At 36.0% G+C, this 19,564-nt stretch overlaps 1 protein-coding gene across 10 annotated transcripts in view; it reads left to right on the forward strand.

Annotated features, from left to right (window-relative positions):
• WDPCP (WD repeat containing planar cell polarity effector) overlaps nucleotides 1–19,564 on the forward strand; it is a 146,661-nt gene that overhangs the window by 43,570 nt on the left and 83,527 nt on the right. For 6 of the 10 annotated variants that reach the window (XM_079324336.1, XM_079324343.1, XM_079324345.1 and 3 more), the window contains 7 exons: nucleotides 692–774; nucleotides 2,461–2,505; nucleotides 3,192–3,242; nucleotides 5,645–5,715; nucleotides 5,965–6,024; nucleotides 13,988–14,102; nucleotides 17,405–17,538. In XM_079324336.1, the coding sequence (XP_079180462.1) occupies nucleotides 692–774; nucleotides 2,461–2,505; nucleotides 3,192–3,242; nucleotides 5,645–5,715; nucleotides 5,965–6,024; nucleotides 13,988–14,102; nucleotides 17,405–17,538 (559 nt within the window). Of the gene's footprint in view, nucleotides 1–543; nucleotides 650–691; nucleotides 775–2,460; nucleotides 2,506–3,191; nucleotides 3,243–5,644; nucleotides 5,716–5,964; nucleotides 6,025–13,987; nucleotides 14,103–17,404; nucleotides 17,539–19,564 lie in introns of those variants that run through there. The other 4 variants (XM_079324341.1, XM_079324340.1, XM_079324342.1 and 1 more) reach the window with 4 other exon arrangements.

Genomic DNA, 19,564 nt, shown 5'->3' on the forward strand with positions numbered 1-19,564 from the left:
GGGAATATTCAGAGGGATTGTTCAAAAAAACTTAGCAAGCAATTAATAACAATAATGTTTCAACTCATATTTTTCAACTCATATTTTCAACTCTATATTTTTCACATCTGTTGTTATGTCAGTTCTAATTGATATATTCCTAGTGGTTTGGGTTTTTTAGAAAGACATCATTTGTTTTGACACTATAACTAATGCCTGCAAATACCATGTTCAAAACTGTTTCTTGACTATATTGACACTTCCCAATGTACAGAGTTTAAAAATCTGGCCTGAAGGTCAAAATTCTCATATCTAAACTACATATTTAAGTAGTGGATTCAGTTTTGCATATGTCAAGGTAGTACAGTAAAAGTAGATGATAGTGTGTCTATTAAAAGCATCAAGCATAAAGTTATTTGTTTTAGTGAAAGCAATTGTACATTTAAAGAATTGTTGCTTTCTGTCTGTGTTTATTGTGTATGTATTTATATTATGTTACTTAATGCTCTTTCCCTTGCATTATTCATTTTAATTGTTGATTGAAAACTACAGCTTACATATAAAAAAATATAATCAGTGCTAGGTTCTTCTAGCACTTACATTTCAAAATACTTGCTGTTTCCTTGGTGATGGTGATGCCTGGAAAAAAACCCCAAGGCATCAATGGAGGGTAAGAAATTGGCTCATGCAGTTCCTTTCCTTCTTTTGCTAGTGCTAAGGCTCCATATATCACCATGTCCTTCTGCCTGACTGAGATGTTTCTGTGGTCTTTGAAGACCAACTTACATATTAGAGGTGAGCTGTTATTTGTTACTAAAGCTTGTTGATGGATGTTAAACTAATATAAAATTCTGAATACCCAAATGAAGTGTTTTTTATACTTAGGAGAAAGAAAATTAGCAACAATACAGTGTTTGAATTTGGTCAGCTTCTTTGCTTGTCTTGTCATGGAACTGGAACATCTTTTCAAGTAAAAAATGTTAAGATTCTATTTGATTGGATGCATTTCCTTCTCAAGAAGCTGTGGCCTACTTCACTATGAGCTTCAGTTTAATGACTAGTTTGAGTGAAGGATCCACAGTCAAGTGAACTGCAGAAGCATTGTGATTTGTACTCAATGTGAAAATACAAGATTACTGCATGTTCTGGGTATTTTGCATGATTACTTGAAATTTAATACTTACAAGGATACATTTGCCTTAATAATTGATTGTTCCAAAAGACATGTAACTAATTCCTAGCCGTGTATAAACTACCTTCATTCATCTTGCCTTGCTATTCCTAAAATATAATCCAAAAAGACCCCACTGGTTTATAAATGGACCATATCAAAAGATTATTTAGGACACATCACGTCTGTTGTACTGTACAATAATTTTATTTAAATATTATTTTGAATAATCAATTGATATTCAACTGAATTTTATTATTCAAATATTGACTCAATGTGCCTTGGCGTCCAATCTTTGTGTGAGACCTGTCCTGTCGCAGCAATAACATCAAAAACTCAAAAGCTGTATTCCATAGAAAAATTTGATGGTTTAAGTAAAAACACAGTTGTGATTTACTGTATTTAAGCTCTACTGTGCAGTACTGTGTCTATATTCCACTTTTGACCTTCTTACTTCCATTTATTCATAGCCTAGGTACCTCATTCAAAAATTCTGAGGCAGAAGAGAGGATGATGTCCTGGTTTAAAACCTGTCTGCCTTTTCAGTGCCTTCCTACATTTTTTTTTCCATGTAAGGAATTCCTCCCCATGGAATACACCTGTCTGAATTCAGGAGGACACAGATGCAGTGACAAACTAATTATTTTAAAACAATGCAACATAATGCTGTACTTAGACCTGCCCAGTGGAGCTTGCCATGGCAGGTGGCAAAAACACCCCTAAGTGTTTACCTGTCAGCCACATCAGCAACTGACTGATGAGGCTGCAGTCCCTATGCAGCTGAAATCTCCAAATTTCTTTGCCACAGGAACCAGCTAGATTAGAATACCTGTAGATTAAGAATATTACATTATTTCAAAGAGCAGCTTTATGAGTTCATGAATCTTAAACAAAACTTCCAACCCATTGTCTTTTGCTCAGCTGTGTCAGTTATCAAGTTACATTTTTAAGTTATTCCAAGGTACACTTTTCACCATGATCCTTACCTTTCCTTGTGAAAGGGCACAAAATATGCTAATTAGGAAGGTGGCAGAAATGCTTTTTACGTGTGTGCATCTGGAAGGGAGTCGAAGTGTATGTAAGGGAAATGACAGCTCCAAATAAATGGAAGGGCTTGTCACATCCTTCTTCATGCCTTCTCTGCTGGTTCTTGAATGTTCCAGTGGTTTTCAGGCTGTACACTGTGCTTGTATTTTAACACTAAACACTGCTTTAGCAGGCAAAAATTGAGGTGCTGAACCTTGCTTTCTAAGTTGTGTTGTTTCTAGTGCCACATCCACAATTTAATGTATTTACATTTAATTGTACAGATGAAGACATTGGGATCCACCAGTACAGTGACAAGAAAGAACCAGGTAAAATATAATAACCATAACTGAAACTAAACAGAACTTCAAGATGTTCAGTGTTTGAAACTAACTCCTTGCTCTTAAAAATGTAGCTTCAAATTTCTTGTTAGTATATACCTCTGTCTTTCTATGGAGTAAGGAAACACAGTAAGTTTCTCTCCCCAAACTTATGTAGAAACAGTAAAAAACATTTTAAACCACAGGGAAAACAAACAAACAAACAAACAAACCAACCCCCATAAACCCAACCATCCTGTAACTAGAAACCTCTGTGGGATTTTACACTCTGAATGTTTACATGTTTGAAGATATTTTGTGTGGTGGGGAGCCAGTGCACGGCCAGGTGATCACCAGGATCCCAGCAGAGGGCATCTCTGCCTGCCCTCTGGAATGGCCATTCTGAGGTGAGCCATCCATTTCCTTGATCTGATTAATCCTAGGAATCCTATGAGTTTCCTCATGGGCCTTTCCCCACTGGGACTTGGTGGTGCCAGCCCACCTGTGTGATGTGTCAGCCCTTCTTTCACTGTGAATTTAAGATATCTGCCTTACAGGGTGAAAGCATCAGGGCTGCCTTGATTGTTTTGGAAATTTTCATGTTTTATCCAACTGTGCTAGTCCTCTCTCTAATATTAATATTTGCTGACAGCAGTTGTAAGGATTAATTCATCTTTTCATCCTGTTTCCTTCAGCGTCACAGATGAAGCACAGTTACTTAGAAGAGAAGCAAAAGCTAGTAGAATGTAAGGATGGTTTCTGAGTTTCTTCTTACAGTAAGATCAAATGGCAAATTTGGATTGATTATACCCCTGGAAGAGCATTAAAATAACCTCAGACTGCTTCCAATGTAACTTTCTGCACATGTCATCTAAGACTGATGAACACAGAACTACACAGCACAAAACAATTGAAAATTTATAATTATTCCTTCCTGGTATATTTGCAATCTGTTTTCTTTCCCTGTCACTAAGCGTGGTAGTGTGTATTGCTTTTCAAATCCATTGTCAAAAGAAATCTCAAAAATAATCCAGATTTTTCTTATTAAATTTGCTTAGCAGATGAGCAATAGACATTTTCCCAATCATCTCTTTACTTGCAACATGAACTGGCTTAAATCTGGAAATTGCAACTAAAATAATTTCAGCCAAAATCAAATTCCAGACTAATAATCATCTGCCTTCTATAGAATGGTTTTAGATTTGAAACATTTACCCTGTCCCTTCATCACCTGGTTAAAAGCAATTTCAGTTCATGCTATCACACAGCAGTACTGTTGCAATTAAAGATTTTTATATTAGTAAAACTTTTCTTTAGCTCAAGTTTCATAACTCCTGCATTGCTCAGATTATTCATTAATGTTCAGACATTATTACACAACTCTGAAAGATCTAATTTATTTTTTAGACATCTTCACAAAGCAATGTCTATGCTGTTAGCTTATCCAAATGAAAATTCCCATGGAATTGTGCATGCGTAGGAAGGCAAAATGTGTTGTGGAAGGATTAGTTCTTCCCATCACTGCAAGGTGTGTTTGGAGCAGGGTGAAGCCCTGCTGGGGATGGGTGTGAAGGTGCAGCCATGTGGCACATCCACACCTGCTGCAGAGGATGCTGTGTCAGGTGGGATCAGTGCAGCTCTGGGAAGGTGCACTGAAGTTTGCATCACTTGCAATCAGTGTAGTGTTATCCCACAGGGCTGCACGTGTGAAAGGAGGAGCAGGCCCTGATAAACCCTATCACCAGCAGCCCCAGTGGTGTCTTTTACACGTGTGACAGGCAAAAGGAACTCAGGCTGCTGCACCTTGTCCCTGGGAATGCAGGGGTGTCCCCAGCACAAAGCCTGCACAGCACATTTTGCAAAGAGGAGCACTGGGGAACTTTATTCACAGCTGTTGATTTGTACAGATAGTTTGGTATCTGTACAGGCAATTTCCCATTTTGCATAAATATTGGATAAATATTCCAGTATTTATGAAGGCACCCATTGAAAATGTGATCTTACATGCCTAATTAATATTATCATAACAGTTCCACCAATGCTGGCTTCAGTCCAGTGAAAAACAAAGAGAAGTTGTATGCTGGTGTCCTCTTTTGTTGATGTATGAAATCCTTCATTTTTTCACTGTATAGCACTTCTATTGTAAGCTCCTCTTTGCAGGGAGGTTTAAGCATAACTGCTAAGTCATTCAGTCTGGAAGTTGGCATACAAACTGACAGCTTGGAGCTCAAAACTTTTCATCAGGTTTCCTTTAAATAGGAATAGATTATAAACAATGTGTTCTAGTTTCTCATGGTTTTATTGTACGCTTATAAACAGAAAACTGCTCACTTTTAAATAAAGGAATTTCACAGGTTATTAGAGCCTGATTCTCAGCCATGGAACAAGCCAATTACTGGCAATTCCAGAGGAAGCTTTGCCTCCTGGTTGCTAGAATTAATGTGTTAGGCCAGAATTTTCACAATAGTGTGCTGAACACTAATAAATTTGTTAAAGGGCTTCAGCAGTCATGCAATTTCTTCTTTGCTTGACTTGGCAGATTCTTCAGACCAAATTTTCAAGAACATCCTATAAATAACTAGACTCCATAAGTTATGGCATTCACATTTGCCTTTTGTTAATACTTGTATATATGCATATATTTATGCATATATATTTTGCAGACATGTTAGTGCCTGCTTTTTGAAATTAGGCAATGAAATGTTAGTTCAGAGGAATAGAATCTGTTTAGGATGCTTGAAACTTGAAACTGAATTAATGTACTGAACAGCAGATACTTTTTCTCTGCAAGTGCCTAGCAGCTGGGTAAGTTTTGCACACAATTGCCATGGGGAAATGATGGTCATTGTGGATAGAGCATGCCAACTGTTCCTATGATTGAGCCTTCAAAAACAGATCCTTTGACAATAAAACCATGGCCATTTTCTTCCAGCTCTGGGTAAGTTTTACATGTAAGGTAGCTCCTAGAAATCTTGGGTTTGTGTTTTCATAAAAAAAGAAGTTCAATTCATAGAACTTTTCAGAATGACACATATAAATGTATGTTTGCACACACACACACACGCACACACATATATATGTATACAGTCACTTATATATGCACATTTCTCTACCATCTTTGTTTTTTTCCCCTCATTTTATTTGGCAGCTCGAGATTATCCTTGGATCCTGAAAACCAAGCGACCGGACAAACTGCGAGATGCACTCAAGGAGATTGAGGTATGGTTCAGGAGGCTCAAGCACAACAACATCTACTCTGGTTTTCAAATCTCTTTCAACAGCTTTAATTTTCATAAAGATCCAGCTCTCCCAGTGATGATAAATGTGCTTTTGTCTGGTGGACTCTTCTGAAACAGCTGCATCTTTGTGTGTCATTTTTCATCTGTAAACTGGAAAATCAGAAGTCTGTTAACTGATAGTGACAATGTGTGCTGCCAACTCCACTCTCTGTTTTCTGTTGTCCTTTAGGACTTAATGCAGAACAGTCCATGTGTGCTGAGCAAGTGGAAGAACAAACATACCTGTCAGGTACAGTGTCATCAAAAGGGCTTGCAGTGTTCAGTCTGTGGTGGGAGCAGTAGTATTAAAATGGTAATGGAGAAAATCACTGGAGTTCTTTTAATATATGGGCCCTTGTTAAGTAAATTGCTAAATTTAAAATTTCTACTCTGAAAAACAGGCTTCAAATAAAAAGCCTGGGGGTTTATCAACACAAAGAAAATATATTAAAAGTCCCTGATTCTGTGAGGAGATGATGATGATGATGGTGATGGTGATTACTATTATTATTGTTAATTGCTCTTATATTACTATTATTGTTTGAGGAAACTGAAAACATCCTGTACCTCAAAATAGCAGGCTGAGGGAGCAGCTATGTATTAAAATATATATACAGGTTTGGAATCTGTGTTGTATTATTTTTATGTTTTAATTATCTACATATCTGTCACAAATCTTTTTACTTTATGCTTGTATAACATGAAAGGGAAGTTATAACTCTAAACCAGCTATATCATTAATCAAGTTATGGAATGAAAGATTTTGTGACATGTGGCACACATGTAGTTGTGTTCTCTGGCTATATGAGTTCCACATTTTGTGTACAAGAAACCCTTTGTCACATCTTTACTGAGACAGAACTGTAAGGCAGGGAGGAGAGCTGAACATGAAGTCCTCCATAATCATGTGCCTCTTCAGAAAAACATATGTAGTGAATTTTATATGTTTATACAGCCTTCATGAGGAAATGCATCATATTTGAAACTGCTTTGGCATGGGGAATACTTGTCAATATTGCTGTTTCAAAAAAGGAACTTTGTCTGCTAACTTTTATTCTTTTTCAGACTCATAATTTTTTCTTCTTATTCAAGTAGTTCCAAATGTGTGTCAGCAGAATGATTGTTAAATATCCAAGCACTGTACAGCTAAAATTCCAGAAATGCCTTTAAGAATAGCAAAATTTTTTAATGCCAAATGGTACGTAGTCTTTTCATATCAATAATAAAAATATGATTGTCTAAGTTACATTTGCCTATCAGATCTTACTGCTGGTGAATGTGTATCATTCACATACAAATTACATAGTATACATCTGTGAATGTTAATCTTCTAAAGCTGATTTAAATATTAATTGCTAATTTGGGGGAGTCATTTTTTCCTGTTATTATTGTTCTGATTAGGAAAGGAATTTGGTTAAGAAATACCAAGTCAATTAGCTGTGAGTGCATTCATTTGCATCCCAGTTTGCTGTCTCTTCATTAGCTTTCCTTGTCCATTCTCCCTTTACCATTTTCCTTCCCCTCCCATTCATCAGCATTCACCTGCAGTGTGTACAGTACATACTTTGGAAAAGTAAATTTCTTCCCAGGATGTGTCATCCTGCCTTTATAATATAACACCTTTGCCTGACTATCAATTCTGTGTAAAACTCTTCTTTTTTTTTGACTTCACATCCTTTAAGTTATTTCAGGCTTATATCAACATGAATGAGACAAAAGCAATTTAACTTATTTCTTCTATAGGATGGGAAAGAAGAGAGATGGGTTTTTTCATTGTAGTATGTTATGTGTTGAACCATGTAAAGGGGTAATGTAATAGATTGAGTGTTGGAGTGTTTTTTCAGATGGCTTCTAAGGCCAGAGTATAAATGATGGTATTGATTATAACATAACCAGAGTGAAAGTTATGGATAGAAATCATAGTCATTTCTCTGTCCTTAAGTTCTGCTTTTGGTTTCTCAATCACAATGTTTTTTGTTTAATAGTGACTGATTATTGAAATCTCCAACAAGAGTTAGAATGTTTTGCCAAAACAATTGTGTTATTCCACTTTCTGTCTTCCTGAAAATAAAAGACCTCCAACAAATGGCAATAAAATAGAGAAAAATGAATCATTTGGAAGAGTCTAGAACAGAAAAGCTGTCTTCTATCAATTTTGATGTCAGATGGTTTGTTTTTCTGCTTCTCATCTGTCTTTGAGCATTTGGCAGCAATAATTGGACTATCCCTCTTTGATGCAAATGTTCTGAAGCTTCTGGAGAAGATGTTGTATATTTATTTTTTAATTTTAAGTGGAATACTAATTAACTGTTTCAGCAGACAGTGCTTACCACGCAATGGTGTCATCTGTGGCATAACACTGCTGTATTCACAGCCTTTTTTGGATGAATACCAGAGCTAGTGGGAAGAGTCCATATTTGCATTAACTTTGGAGCGTTAAAGCAATGTGTCAGACAAACAGAATGAAGAACATGTAGGAAATTACCCTGATTTTCATGATTTCAGTGTTTGGGACTGAATTTGAGCATATGGTTTTAATTACAGTATCAATTTTTGCTTTGTTTTTAGTAGCAATACAATGTCAAATAAACATCATTATGGAAAGTAAAATATTTAACTCAACAGCCACATTTTCCCATTTTTCACTAATTGTTATTTATATTTGAACCTGGCATATCTGCAGCTGAACCAGGAGCAGTTCCTTTGTATTGTAATAATAATGTGCCATCCAAAAATTCAGAGGCTGCTGTACCTTGAGCAAGAAAAATGGGAAGAAAACTGAAAGGTGATGCAATGAAAACAAGACTATCCTTTAAAAGAATAGTGTGCTTTCCCTCAGGTTTTGTGTAAAACAAGCATACAGCTGCTGCCAATGTGCCTTCTGTAGCCTAAATATACCACTACTGCTAATCCCTCACTCTTCCTCCAGCACTCCCATCTTAGAAGTATCCCACAGTCAAAAATTGGGGGCTGTAATTTTAGACATGCATCTGCTAAAAATGAGTGTGCTGTCATGGTGTGTATGTGCAAATGGCCAATTAGACTTCATGCATATGCCCCAGTGAGAAATCCAGTTGTTTTGCTTGCAGATTATCTTGTCCACTGCATAAGTGTATTTCTCAAAGTTGGCTTTTCTATATGAGTTTGCCTGGAATGACCATAATGCTGGCCTGGTTTTCTACCTTTGTTAGTATTTCGTTTTATGCATCAAAATTTATCCTTTTTTTAATTTTTTTTTTATCTTATTTTTTGCGTGTGTATAATCAGTGCATTAGAAGTTTCATATTTACTTCTTTGTCCATTGGCAAAAAACCCTAATGACCTTATTTTTGAGTCCTAAGTATACATTCCAGCACTGCTGAGAGCATCTGAAATAGATGATGTGCCAGTTCATGTAAACATAACCTAGACTGTACAGGGATTTTTGTCAAGGAACTTGCTCTCATATTTAAAAGAGCTTAGTTGAGTCCTAGAGGACTGAGGTCTTCTCTTTAGCTCTGTTCCAATAAGATCTGAACCCACACCATTTCTGTATCGTACTTCTGACCCCCAACTTTGATGACCTGTGTGGAGTTGCTGAAATAATCCTGTAATCTTCAGTTAGCTGATGTCAAAGGAAAAGAAATACACCATAATAGAAGTATGACAAGAAAAAGACAAGAAGTCTTTACAATAAGATGCCACTGTACTCCTCAGCTTTCCCTGCCAAGGAGTAATAACCTAAGGAATTAATTTTATCAGTATCATTGAGTTTACTCAGCTCAGCTCTGGCAGCTTCTTGTCTTGGTCTCCTTCTCTAATTCTTTGGAATGCTTTTAAGTTTTGCCACAAAATCATGAAATCTTCCTATGAAATGATGCCATTGGTTAAGGTTTGGTTTTACAATATAAAGCAAAAATAAATGACATGTAGCTGAAACATTTGATTTCCAATTTTTTTAGTTTTACATTTGCATTATGATGTTGAATTAAACGCATGCCAACATTGTTATACAGTTTATTGTATAAAAGCCAAGCACTAGCTATGAATCATATCTGTTACCTGCTAATGAAAAAGATTTATGTATACTTTGCTAAATTGTTTTGATTTCATTTAGTTGTATTTGTGTTGCAATTTATGTATGTGTATAAATAGTTTTTCTGTTGCCATCGTCGACATACTTAGAGGTGGATTCTGAATTGAGATCCACAGCAATATTTCCTTGCTTGTTCTATCAGCTACAGTGCTCATTATCAAACTGATTTAGCAAGACACATGGTGACATATCACATTTGATATCAAAACCAAGACATTCTGTCTAGAATACATGAGAAAACCAACACCCATCCCCAATTACTAAGAAGAACACTGCCCTCATATTAAATTCTTTTGGTTGCTTTTGATCACAACCATTAATGTGTTGTGTGGTTTTAGATATTTGGAGCTCGAAGTACAAATGCATTGATTATTGTGAAACAGTAACATGTAACAACAATAACTTCATCTGTAATAAGGCATGCAACACAGTAATTACGGTGGGGTGGCTAAGAAAGCAATCTGGAATGAAGAGGTGGGGAAAAACCCTGGGAACCTGCTTGAACAAGAAGTGCTTTGCAATTCTCTTCTCCTTTTGCATATTCCTTTGTCAGTTGGGCTCTCTAAAGGGAAAACAGTTTGCAGCAGTATTTTTTACAGGCATATTTTCCTTCTCTTCCAGTTTTAATCAGATAGACGCAAATCCTGGCTTTGCTCCACAGGTATCTTTTTAGGTAGAAGGGCTGATAAGCAGCTGAGCTGCATGAATGAAGAGTCAAGGGCTCAGGCTTCTGAGGATAAAGGAATCCACTTAAGTAGATGCTTAAGTTGTACCAAAGTCCATAAGTCATGAACCTGTACTTAAGTCTTTTGCTTAATAAAAACTATCTCAAATACATATTAGAGCACTTTCCTGTCAGGGAAGGGCTAAGTCTTCCCTTGAGTATCCTCTGCTGCTTATGCCTTTCTTGCTCAGTGGAGAACAATTTTTGGCATATAAAATACATAATCCTTTCTATCAAAGACTTCACATTCAATTCCTCACTAGCAGAGAAATTAAGTGGCTCTTCCCTGTATGTAGAATAACCAGATGCCCAAACATTTTACTCAGACTAAATTCAAGTACAGAGTTTCTGCCTTATTCTTCCAATAGGTATGAAATCATGCTTTCATATTTTGTTTAGGAACACCTTGTGACTGTTTAAGCTCTGGAGATAGCGCTCCTGATTTTATTTTTCCCATCACAGTGCTTCAATCTGGAAAATTTATGATGAGTTTCATCATTGTGAATTTCTTTCCCTAATTTAATATCTGTTAAATGGAATTATGTAGTGCCTTATGTAAATAATGCCTCTAACATTGGCTTTTATTCCTTAGCATTGATGGGCTGTTCTCTTTGGAGTTGGATCACTGCATATCCATGTTCAAGCCAAGTTTGCAGTCTTCCCTGTTTGCTTTATATTCATTTGTGCTTGTGACTGGACTGCTTCCATCCACCAAAATATGAGCTTAACTAGGCAAGCTTATGTGTAACAGCACCTAAATCTTGTTATCATGGAACAGTCTTTGCACAGACTGCACAGAATGTAGCAAGTTGAAATAGTGGTTTCAATTTGAGCACATAAATATTTTCTCTTTTACAGAATATTTTTGATGAAAACACAGAATCATGGAATCATTTAGGGTTGAGAATACCCTTAAGAGTGAGTCCAGCTGTTAACCTAGTACTCCAAAGTTAGTATCTTCAGGGGTGGTGACTCCACCACTGCCCTGTTTTCTTTAAATGCCTGCTTATACTTCATGGTAAACTCTATGAACTAATGTTTAAAAAACCCCAGTTCTAAAGGGAGATGGATGAAATGCTTTAAAAAAGGGAGATGGATGAAATACTAACCTTGCATGGGAATATAGTGTGGAAAGTCTGATTAACTTTTTAAATGTAGACTCTAAAAGTTCCTAGAAAAATGAACTTAAACCTCTGGACCAACCACAGTAACTTATTATAACAAAAATTTGTTAAAATGCAATTTAAGTTTTCCCAAATATCTCAGAGTCCTGAGGAGAATAATGTTTTGCTGTAGAATGGAAGAAGGAGGGAGCACAATGGGAGAAACAATAGAAGTCATTGAAACGATGCTACATTTACCTACTGTCTGTGATTCTGTCATACAGTAGTGATAGCACAGACATCTATAAAATACTGAAAATCCATAACACTGGTTTAATAACAACTTTCATAGATGTAAAGCAAAGCACACCCATTAGTACAACATTTTATATTTATATAATTCTTATATAGTTCTTGTCTTGGAACACTGGAGAGGTTTTCATTGATTTCTATTCTAGCTCTGTAACAGCTATGATTTATGCCATTACCTGGAAGTTAATACATAGACATAAAGTGAATTTACACCCTGACTGCACCATCCCTCTTGTTAGCACGTAACACTGAAAGATTGGGGGTGTTTTACTCTCCTATCAGGCTGATATCCATTCAGTTGTTTAGAACTGCACTTTCTAGAGTATTTATGTAATTTTGCTTCATTGTTGCTTACATCACAGTTTGGTAGCTCCTGGGTTTCAACCCTCACTTTTTCCATTAGATTTTTTTGGACAGTTATTGCCAACTATAGTCAAACCTTTCTGGATTTCATGTTACCAAGTTGGAAATAAATTGTGATTTTATCTCATCTAACTTCAACATAAGGACAAATTGAAGTTTTGAAAGACTGTAATAAAAGCTGCATGAGTGTAAGCGTGTCTAACATTTTTACTAGGGCAAAACCTTAAAGGACATCTGTCAGGACAAAACCTTGAAGGACATCTGTCATGACATGGCATATTGAGACATTGACTATATATACCTGTCAAATGAATGTATGATTAGTCTTTGGTAAGATGGGAACTGGTCATTTGTTCTTAGCAATTAATTTCACATCACAGGGTTTTACTTGTTTCTACTTCACACATTGGTAGAATTTCTTTTTTAGACAAGTGGGTTAAAGGTGTTAGAGCAGGAAAATAATTTAAGTACACTTGTTCTGTTCTTTGAAGAACACAGAGGTATAGTAATATAGCAAAATATGTGTAAATGAGAGTTTCCATAACTAAATTATTGGGAGCAGAGCATTGCACAAGAGATATGCCCAATTAGATCACTCAGTTCCTGTCCTGGATTTCACTGCAAGAAAGTTCTAAAGACTATATTGCAACTGTATTTTTCTCACAGCTTCAGCACAGAACAAACAGGGATTTTTTTTCTGCCAAATTCTCCAAGAGCAAGTGTTTCTCTAGTAATTAAGTTTTTTAAAAGCACAGGGATTTATTTAAAAAATTTACTGTTTGGTAGAAGTAAGAGCTGGAATCCCAGATTCCTGGCCTTTGGTGGACCCTCTGGACTTATCTACATGGGTCTTTCCACTGAGAATTCTTTTCATGGGCTTTATTTTCTGAATTCCTTTGTTGTAGTAGTTGCATTCAGAAAATGACTAATGGTTTAATTATGCAAAAATAAATGTTTTTCATAACTCCTCCCACTGTGCATTCTCTCTCTCATAGAAGGTATTGCATAATGATCTGATAAATACTGTGACTTAGTCTTCAAGATTATATATATCATTGAATTTAAATTAATTAGGCATGAATATTCAATTAACTCTGAAATAACCTTGTCCAATGGTTTAAATTCTTTCTTTCGAAGAGAGACATCTAAAACATTATTTCAGTGAGTGAATGGATTTATTGGGAGCTCACAGCTATCTCTGTGGTAGGGCACAATTATTTATTTAAACAATATATGAATGATCAGAAATAACAAGAACAGCACAAAGGTGCTGGTTTTAATCTTTGATAATAATTTAGACATATTAAATCCTACTTTATTTTTTTACTTTATACAGAAAATATCAGGTCTATGGATGATAGAGTGATCAGTGTAATTCCTTCCCTCCTTCAGAAGTGTTCATGTGTTCAGCAATTGTAGTTCTTGTACCCTTTTAATTCCGTGTTGTGTTCCATCTCTCTTTTTCATTGAAAAAGCTTTCAAAGTGATTATAAGACATCTTCACATCAATGATAATTCATTTTTGTAATTTTGAAAATTACAATACTACATAATGGCTGGCTGCTTATATGTACCTTGGAACGTTTCACTTTATTAATGATTTTTGATGTCTTGTTTTCTCACTCTTTGGATTCAGCTCCTCTTTCACTCAGGTATTTTGGTGTCCCTAAGCCTTTCTGGGCCACAGCTGGAGAAGGTGGTGATTGACAGGACCCTGGTGGGGAAGCTCATCTCCGACACCATCAGTGATGGTAATTACACCCATGTGCAAATCAATTGCCTGCATTAACAATAGAGTAGAGAAACAGTATGTCAACAGGTAGACTAATTATTGCCACTGGGGACTTGCAAACACAACAAGTAATTGCATGTAATGCTATAGTTACAACCCTCAGGACTAAGAGCACTTTGAGAATAATATTTAACATCAAAGTTTACAGGCTTGTCAAATGCTGCATGGGTTTCTAAAATTCCATTTCTTACACACTGTAATTTCTGTGAACGTGCCATTTGAACTTGTCATGTTTATTTCCTAAGTGGGAAAATGGGATAGAACTAAACATCAGCCAATTGAATAATTGCTTGGGATAGTTATTATTATAGTTGTTATTAAAAAAAGGCTGGATAGCATTAGTTATTTGGAGGTGTTCTGATTTAGTTTCTTGATACCCAGAATCTCCCTATGTTATTAACTAGTGACTGCTAAAAATTAGGTTTTCATTTTCATTTAATGCAGAAGAAAACTTACAAAAACATCCCTGTTTTCCATGCCTTTGTGGTATGACTCATATCATTGAGAAATCAACTGGTATCTTGGCTTCTGCAGAAGCAGGAGTATGACATTTTGGTGTGAGCCATATTACATGCACACTACCTTCCAAATTCTATAAGAGTAGACCCACATTACATCCTTCTAGTAAGAATATGTGCTTAGTTCAGGATTGATCTTTAATTATTTATTTTTTCTCTCTACCCAGGCATCTATTGAATATGACCTAGGTTTTAAGAAACTACAATACTGTGTCTCTCTGATCTTTGCCTATCAATATATTGGAGTTTAGTCTTGATAATTAACATTAATATAACTATGTTAGTAGAATCTTCATTTATAAAAAATTTAACCCTTATTTTTATGAGCTAATTACACAGAGGATAGAACACATTTACTACCTTGTCTTCTTTTTTTCACTCTTCACCTTAATTACTGGACTACTAATTCCATCTATGATTTCTTGCACTCTTTCTGTGGGGAGGATTTCCTAGTTTCAGTTCACAGAAAGTGGGAAAGCGTGGAATCTAAGGTTATTTGAAATTGAAGTAGTTTGTGGAAATTATTTGGAATACTTTATCTTTAAAAAATAAAAAAAAATAAAATGTGTGGATCATGCCTTACTTTGGCTTAATATGTCATAGAAATACTTGTTCAGGAAATACAGCTAACTAAATGAGCTTACAACTACAAGAATAAAACAATGAATATGTTTTAGTACATTTGGACAATTGTGTTTATTACATAAATAGCATTATATAATATTTTGTCTTTGTTTTCACTTATTCAAGATTTTCTTAAACTTCCATGTTTGCTAATACCCAACTCCATAGGTGAAATAAAACTGCCTCTGTTCAGTAAAAGCAAACCACTCAATAACTTTCATTGTAATGCAGTTTTTATTTTCATGAACAATAAAAGAAGATGCTTTTGTTACCTACACAAATAGTGTTAAAAATACAATTTTTTATACTGAAATATCCTTACATGAGAAACATGAGATAATGTTGTCCTAGAGGAAATTAATTTTAATTCAACAAAACAGCACATCTTTCCAAATCTGACTTGAAATTATGGTTGTGAATGTAAAGCTGGCCAAGATAAATTCTACATTTAGCACAAAAAGCCTGTATAAAAATAATAGTTCTTACTTCAGCAACGGTGTTTATGTAGAAATGGATAAGGGTTACAATCTGCCAGAATTACTTATGAAATGTTGTAATTCTCATTCAGAGTAGCATGTCCTCTTAACATTTTGAATAAAGGTCAGATGGTGTACACAAATTAGAGAATTACTACTGCTTTTATAATCCCCCTGCATCTAAGAAAGTGCTACTGATTCTTATTCTTTATAGGCAAAATTTCATCAGCATCTGAGGTGTGCTGCATCTCATCTTCAATGCAAACTATGTCTGTGAGGACATCAAAATATTTTAAGTGTGTGCATACGTATTGAGGATATATTCAGTGGTTTTCAATTTTCATGTGTGTGCAGGATCTCAGTTATAGCTTCTGAATCACCTTATCAGATGCTTTATCACCCTCTTTTTTTTTTTTTTTTTCCAAAAAAGCTAGTGTTAATGTTACATTTCAAAGGCAGTTATTTGGCTCTAAACTCTACCCTTTAGCATTTGCATACCATGTACTTCAGAGTTGTGCCAGGACATGACTGTTGGAAAATGCAAGTGGTTATAAATCAGACTAAAGAAAAGCAAAGCTGAGTAGCCAGTTTTCCATGCTTGTATGTAAGACTGAAGTGTCAATCTACTTACTGTAGATATGTAAAATTTAGATTTAAGAATCTGGGATATTAGTAATATGTGATGTTGTTTTTTTTTTTTAGTTTCTTTTTCAGATGTTGTTCCAGAGAGTTTTGTTTGTTTCTAAATCTGATTCCACTTTAGTTGTAGAGGTTTCTGAATTTACAATCTGAGCACAACTTTCTAGCTTTACTTTAAACCATCAGTGATCTGGTTCTACTTACCCCAATGACTCACTTCTTACTCAGACATCTCTTCAAGTGTGGGTGGTGTTTGAATAGCTGGGTAACACTTGGAGAAAATCCTAGATACAATTTTCTAAGTATTTTTCATTGACAGATTAGTTAATGACTTTTATATTGATCTTAATCACTTTTATATTGATCTAATTTGGTCCAGCACCCCCTTATGATAACAGTGGGGATTCCACTGAGCTTTTCTGGACTCCAGGTGTCTATTCCATCTTGATTACTTGTATTGTTTGGTATTACCACCATGTTAAGCTTTCAGCAAATTTATAACCCCTCTAAAGCCTTATCCTGCATGTAACAGCCTCCTTGGTGCCTGCAGCAGCACCAGGAACTTTACAACATCAAAATACCAGATCCACCTTGAGTACCAATTTGCATATATCACCCTTAACACAAGCTGAGCTGTATGAGGTCCATTTGCAAAATACTGGTGGATGCAGCTGTAATAAAAAAATAAAAAACCCAAATGCTGAGTACTGAGATGAAAATTAATGTGGAAGGGCATGAAATATATATTTGAATGTAGTGGCATTTTGATATGAGATAATTTATTCAGGTGTATGTAATCAGAGTATTTTCTAGGCTTTATTTCTGACAGGATGACACACAGATATATTTTAGAACATTACAGGGCTTTCAGTGTAATATTTAAGACACTGTCTTGAAAAAAATTGCTTTTTGCAGCACCTCAGTGGAGTATTCACTACTTTGTTTTGTTCCTAGAGACAGGTGTTACAGTGCTGACAATTTCTATTTTTTTTTTTTTTTCCCAGCTGTTCTTACAGACAATTTCATCATCTTGTCATTTGAGGACCATAACCAGCTCTGCTTTATTCAGTTTGCAAAGACAATGAATTCTGCCGATGTAAACAAAAGACTGGAAAAACTCTCTTCTTTGGACTTTAAGGTATAGCTGCCAATGGTGACTGCAAATTTGCAAGAACTATACATTAGACATTATACATATATATTAATTACCAGTGTTCACTGATACTATATAGCCACATAAATTGCAATCCTTTATATAATTGACCAGAGCAGCTCAAACTCTAAAAATGGCAATTACTGAAAAGTCAAAAAAAAAAAAATTAGAATGGCATTCTGAGTTAAAGAGTTAAAATACTGTGCCAAGGGATCCAGATTTCTACTGTGTTTATTTTCAGGCTCAGACATACATTTGAGTCACCCCTGCTTGACGGATTACCTTGTGTCCATTGAGCAGCAGTAAGTGACCCTTGGCACAATCTTGGCATCTAACAAGCATGAAGCAAAGTCTGTAATGGTAAACCTTAGTGTAAAAGATTTAAGTTAATGTGTTTTACCTCTTGTGTGCTGTGGGCTGAAAACACACACAGTTGGTGACTGTGACTCAGCTGATAGACACAAACACACAAAGCTCTGATAATTCAGTCATCTGTCTGGGGTCCAAGACTGTTGTAATTATTTGCAGAGATCTTTAATTTCCAACTAGTTACAATAATGTTGTTGGAAGAGTTGCTTTTAGAATTAAGGCACTGAGTAAGGAATCAAGATATAGAAGCTGAGTTTCTCACCACTGGCCAGCTATGTGTGTGACCTTAGGCAAGTGACTTGGTGCCTGGGTGTCTCAATTCACTAGTTACACAGTGAAGATGGAAATATTCCCTTTTTGCAGCCCTTATTGTGGGGGTGTGTCTTCACTACAGTGACAGCAGCAGATGAAAGGTAGCCTAGAGAGAGCTGAGCTGAGCTTTACCCAATCTGGAAGTCAGTGAAAACCAGCTCATCTCAAGATGAGTTACACTGTGTCATGGATAGGTTGGGCTGGGTAGACATAACTTATTTCAGCCATAAGCACTGTGGCATCAGGACACCACTTCCTTAGGTGGAAGTGCTTGGTGCTACAGCAATATGAAAAAATAATCAGCCAAGGCAATTAACTTTGAACAGTTGAAATAGGGAAGGGACTGCATCCAATTCACTGCAAGAATGAAGAAGGGTCAAGCCTTTTCCCAAGAAACCTGGAAAGATGTTGTGAGCAAAAGAGAGAGTTTGTATTTATTTCAGACTGGATAAACATTAAAGAAAACAATCTTGTGCTAGCAAATATTTTCCCCTTGACAACCCCTCAGTAATTTACTTCCTCACATAAGGGAGCTTGCATCAGCAAGGCAAGTTTTTAAGGATATGTTTAATTTAAGTTTTGCCGTAATGTGTTTTAACTTGCTTGGTAGAAATACTTTCTGCTAGGATTAATATCTAATACATTTTCCAGGCTGTTTCAGTTCAGGGCCTCTTTTCAGCAATGGCTTGTGTTTGCAAGATTGATCCAACCTCTATAAGGTGGATTTGAGACAGTTCACTGTTCACTGGGAACTGAGCTGATACATAGTTTACTTTAAAATGCTGCCCTTGTGCCTGGCCCGTGGCGCTCATTGAGGCTGTGCTTTGGGAGCCAGCGTGTGTGTGGTGGGGCTTTTCTCTAAATAGCACTAAAGTTTAACGAAGGAGCTGTGGTGAGCTGCTTCTGTCATTGAAGTGTGAGGGCCACACTCCTGACTTAATGTTTAGAAAAACCAGAAATATCTGCTGGGTGGTTAATAGGGTGGTTAAGTTCAGTTCTTTGCTGACACAGCTGAGCTTCTCAAAACACCTCCATGCTCAACATTAACTTTTCTTTCTCTTGAAATCAGTGGGAATCACTATGGAATATTTCTCCACCAGCAAAAAAAAAGGCATTTGCATTTTTTAATTGAATGTTCTTTTATGTGAGGCTTACTAGTTAGGCAGCTAAATGTAATTTTTATTATCTTCAGAATTGCACCAGTGTGAGACTGCAGAAAGTATTATTCACTTCTGCAATAATATTGTGTCAGCTCTCTGCATTGATTTAGAGTTCTTCATGGCTGATTTTGGTCAAACTTCAAAAGCTGAAAGATCACAGATGTAGCCCT

The sequence above is a fragment of the Erithacus rubecula genome (assembly GCF_903797595.1).
Source record: "Erithacus rubecula genome assembly, chromosome: 2".
NCBI lineage: Eukaryota > Metazoa > Chordata > Aves > Passeriformes > Muscicapidae > Erithacus > Erithacus rubecula.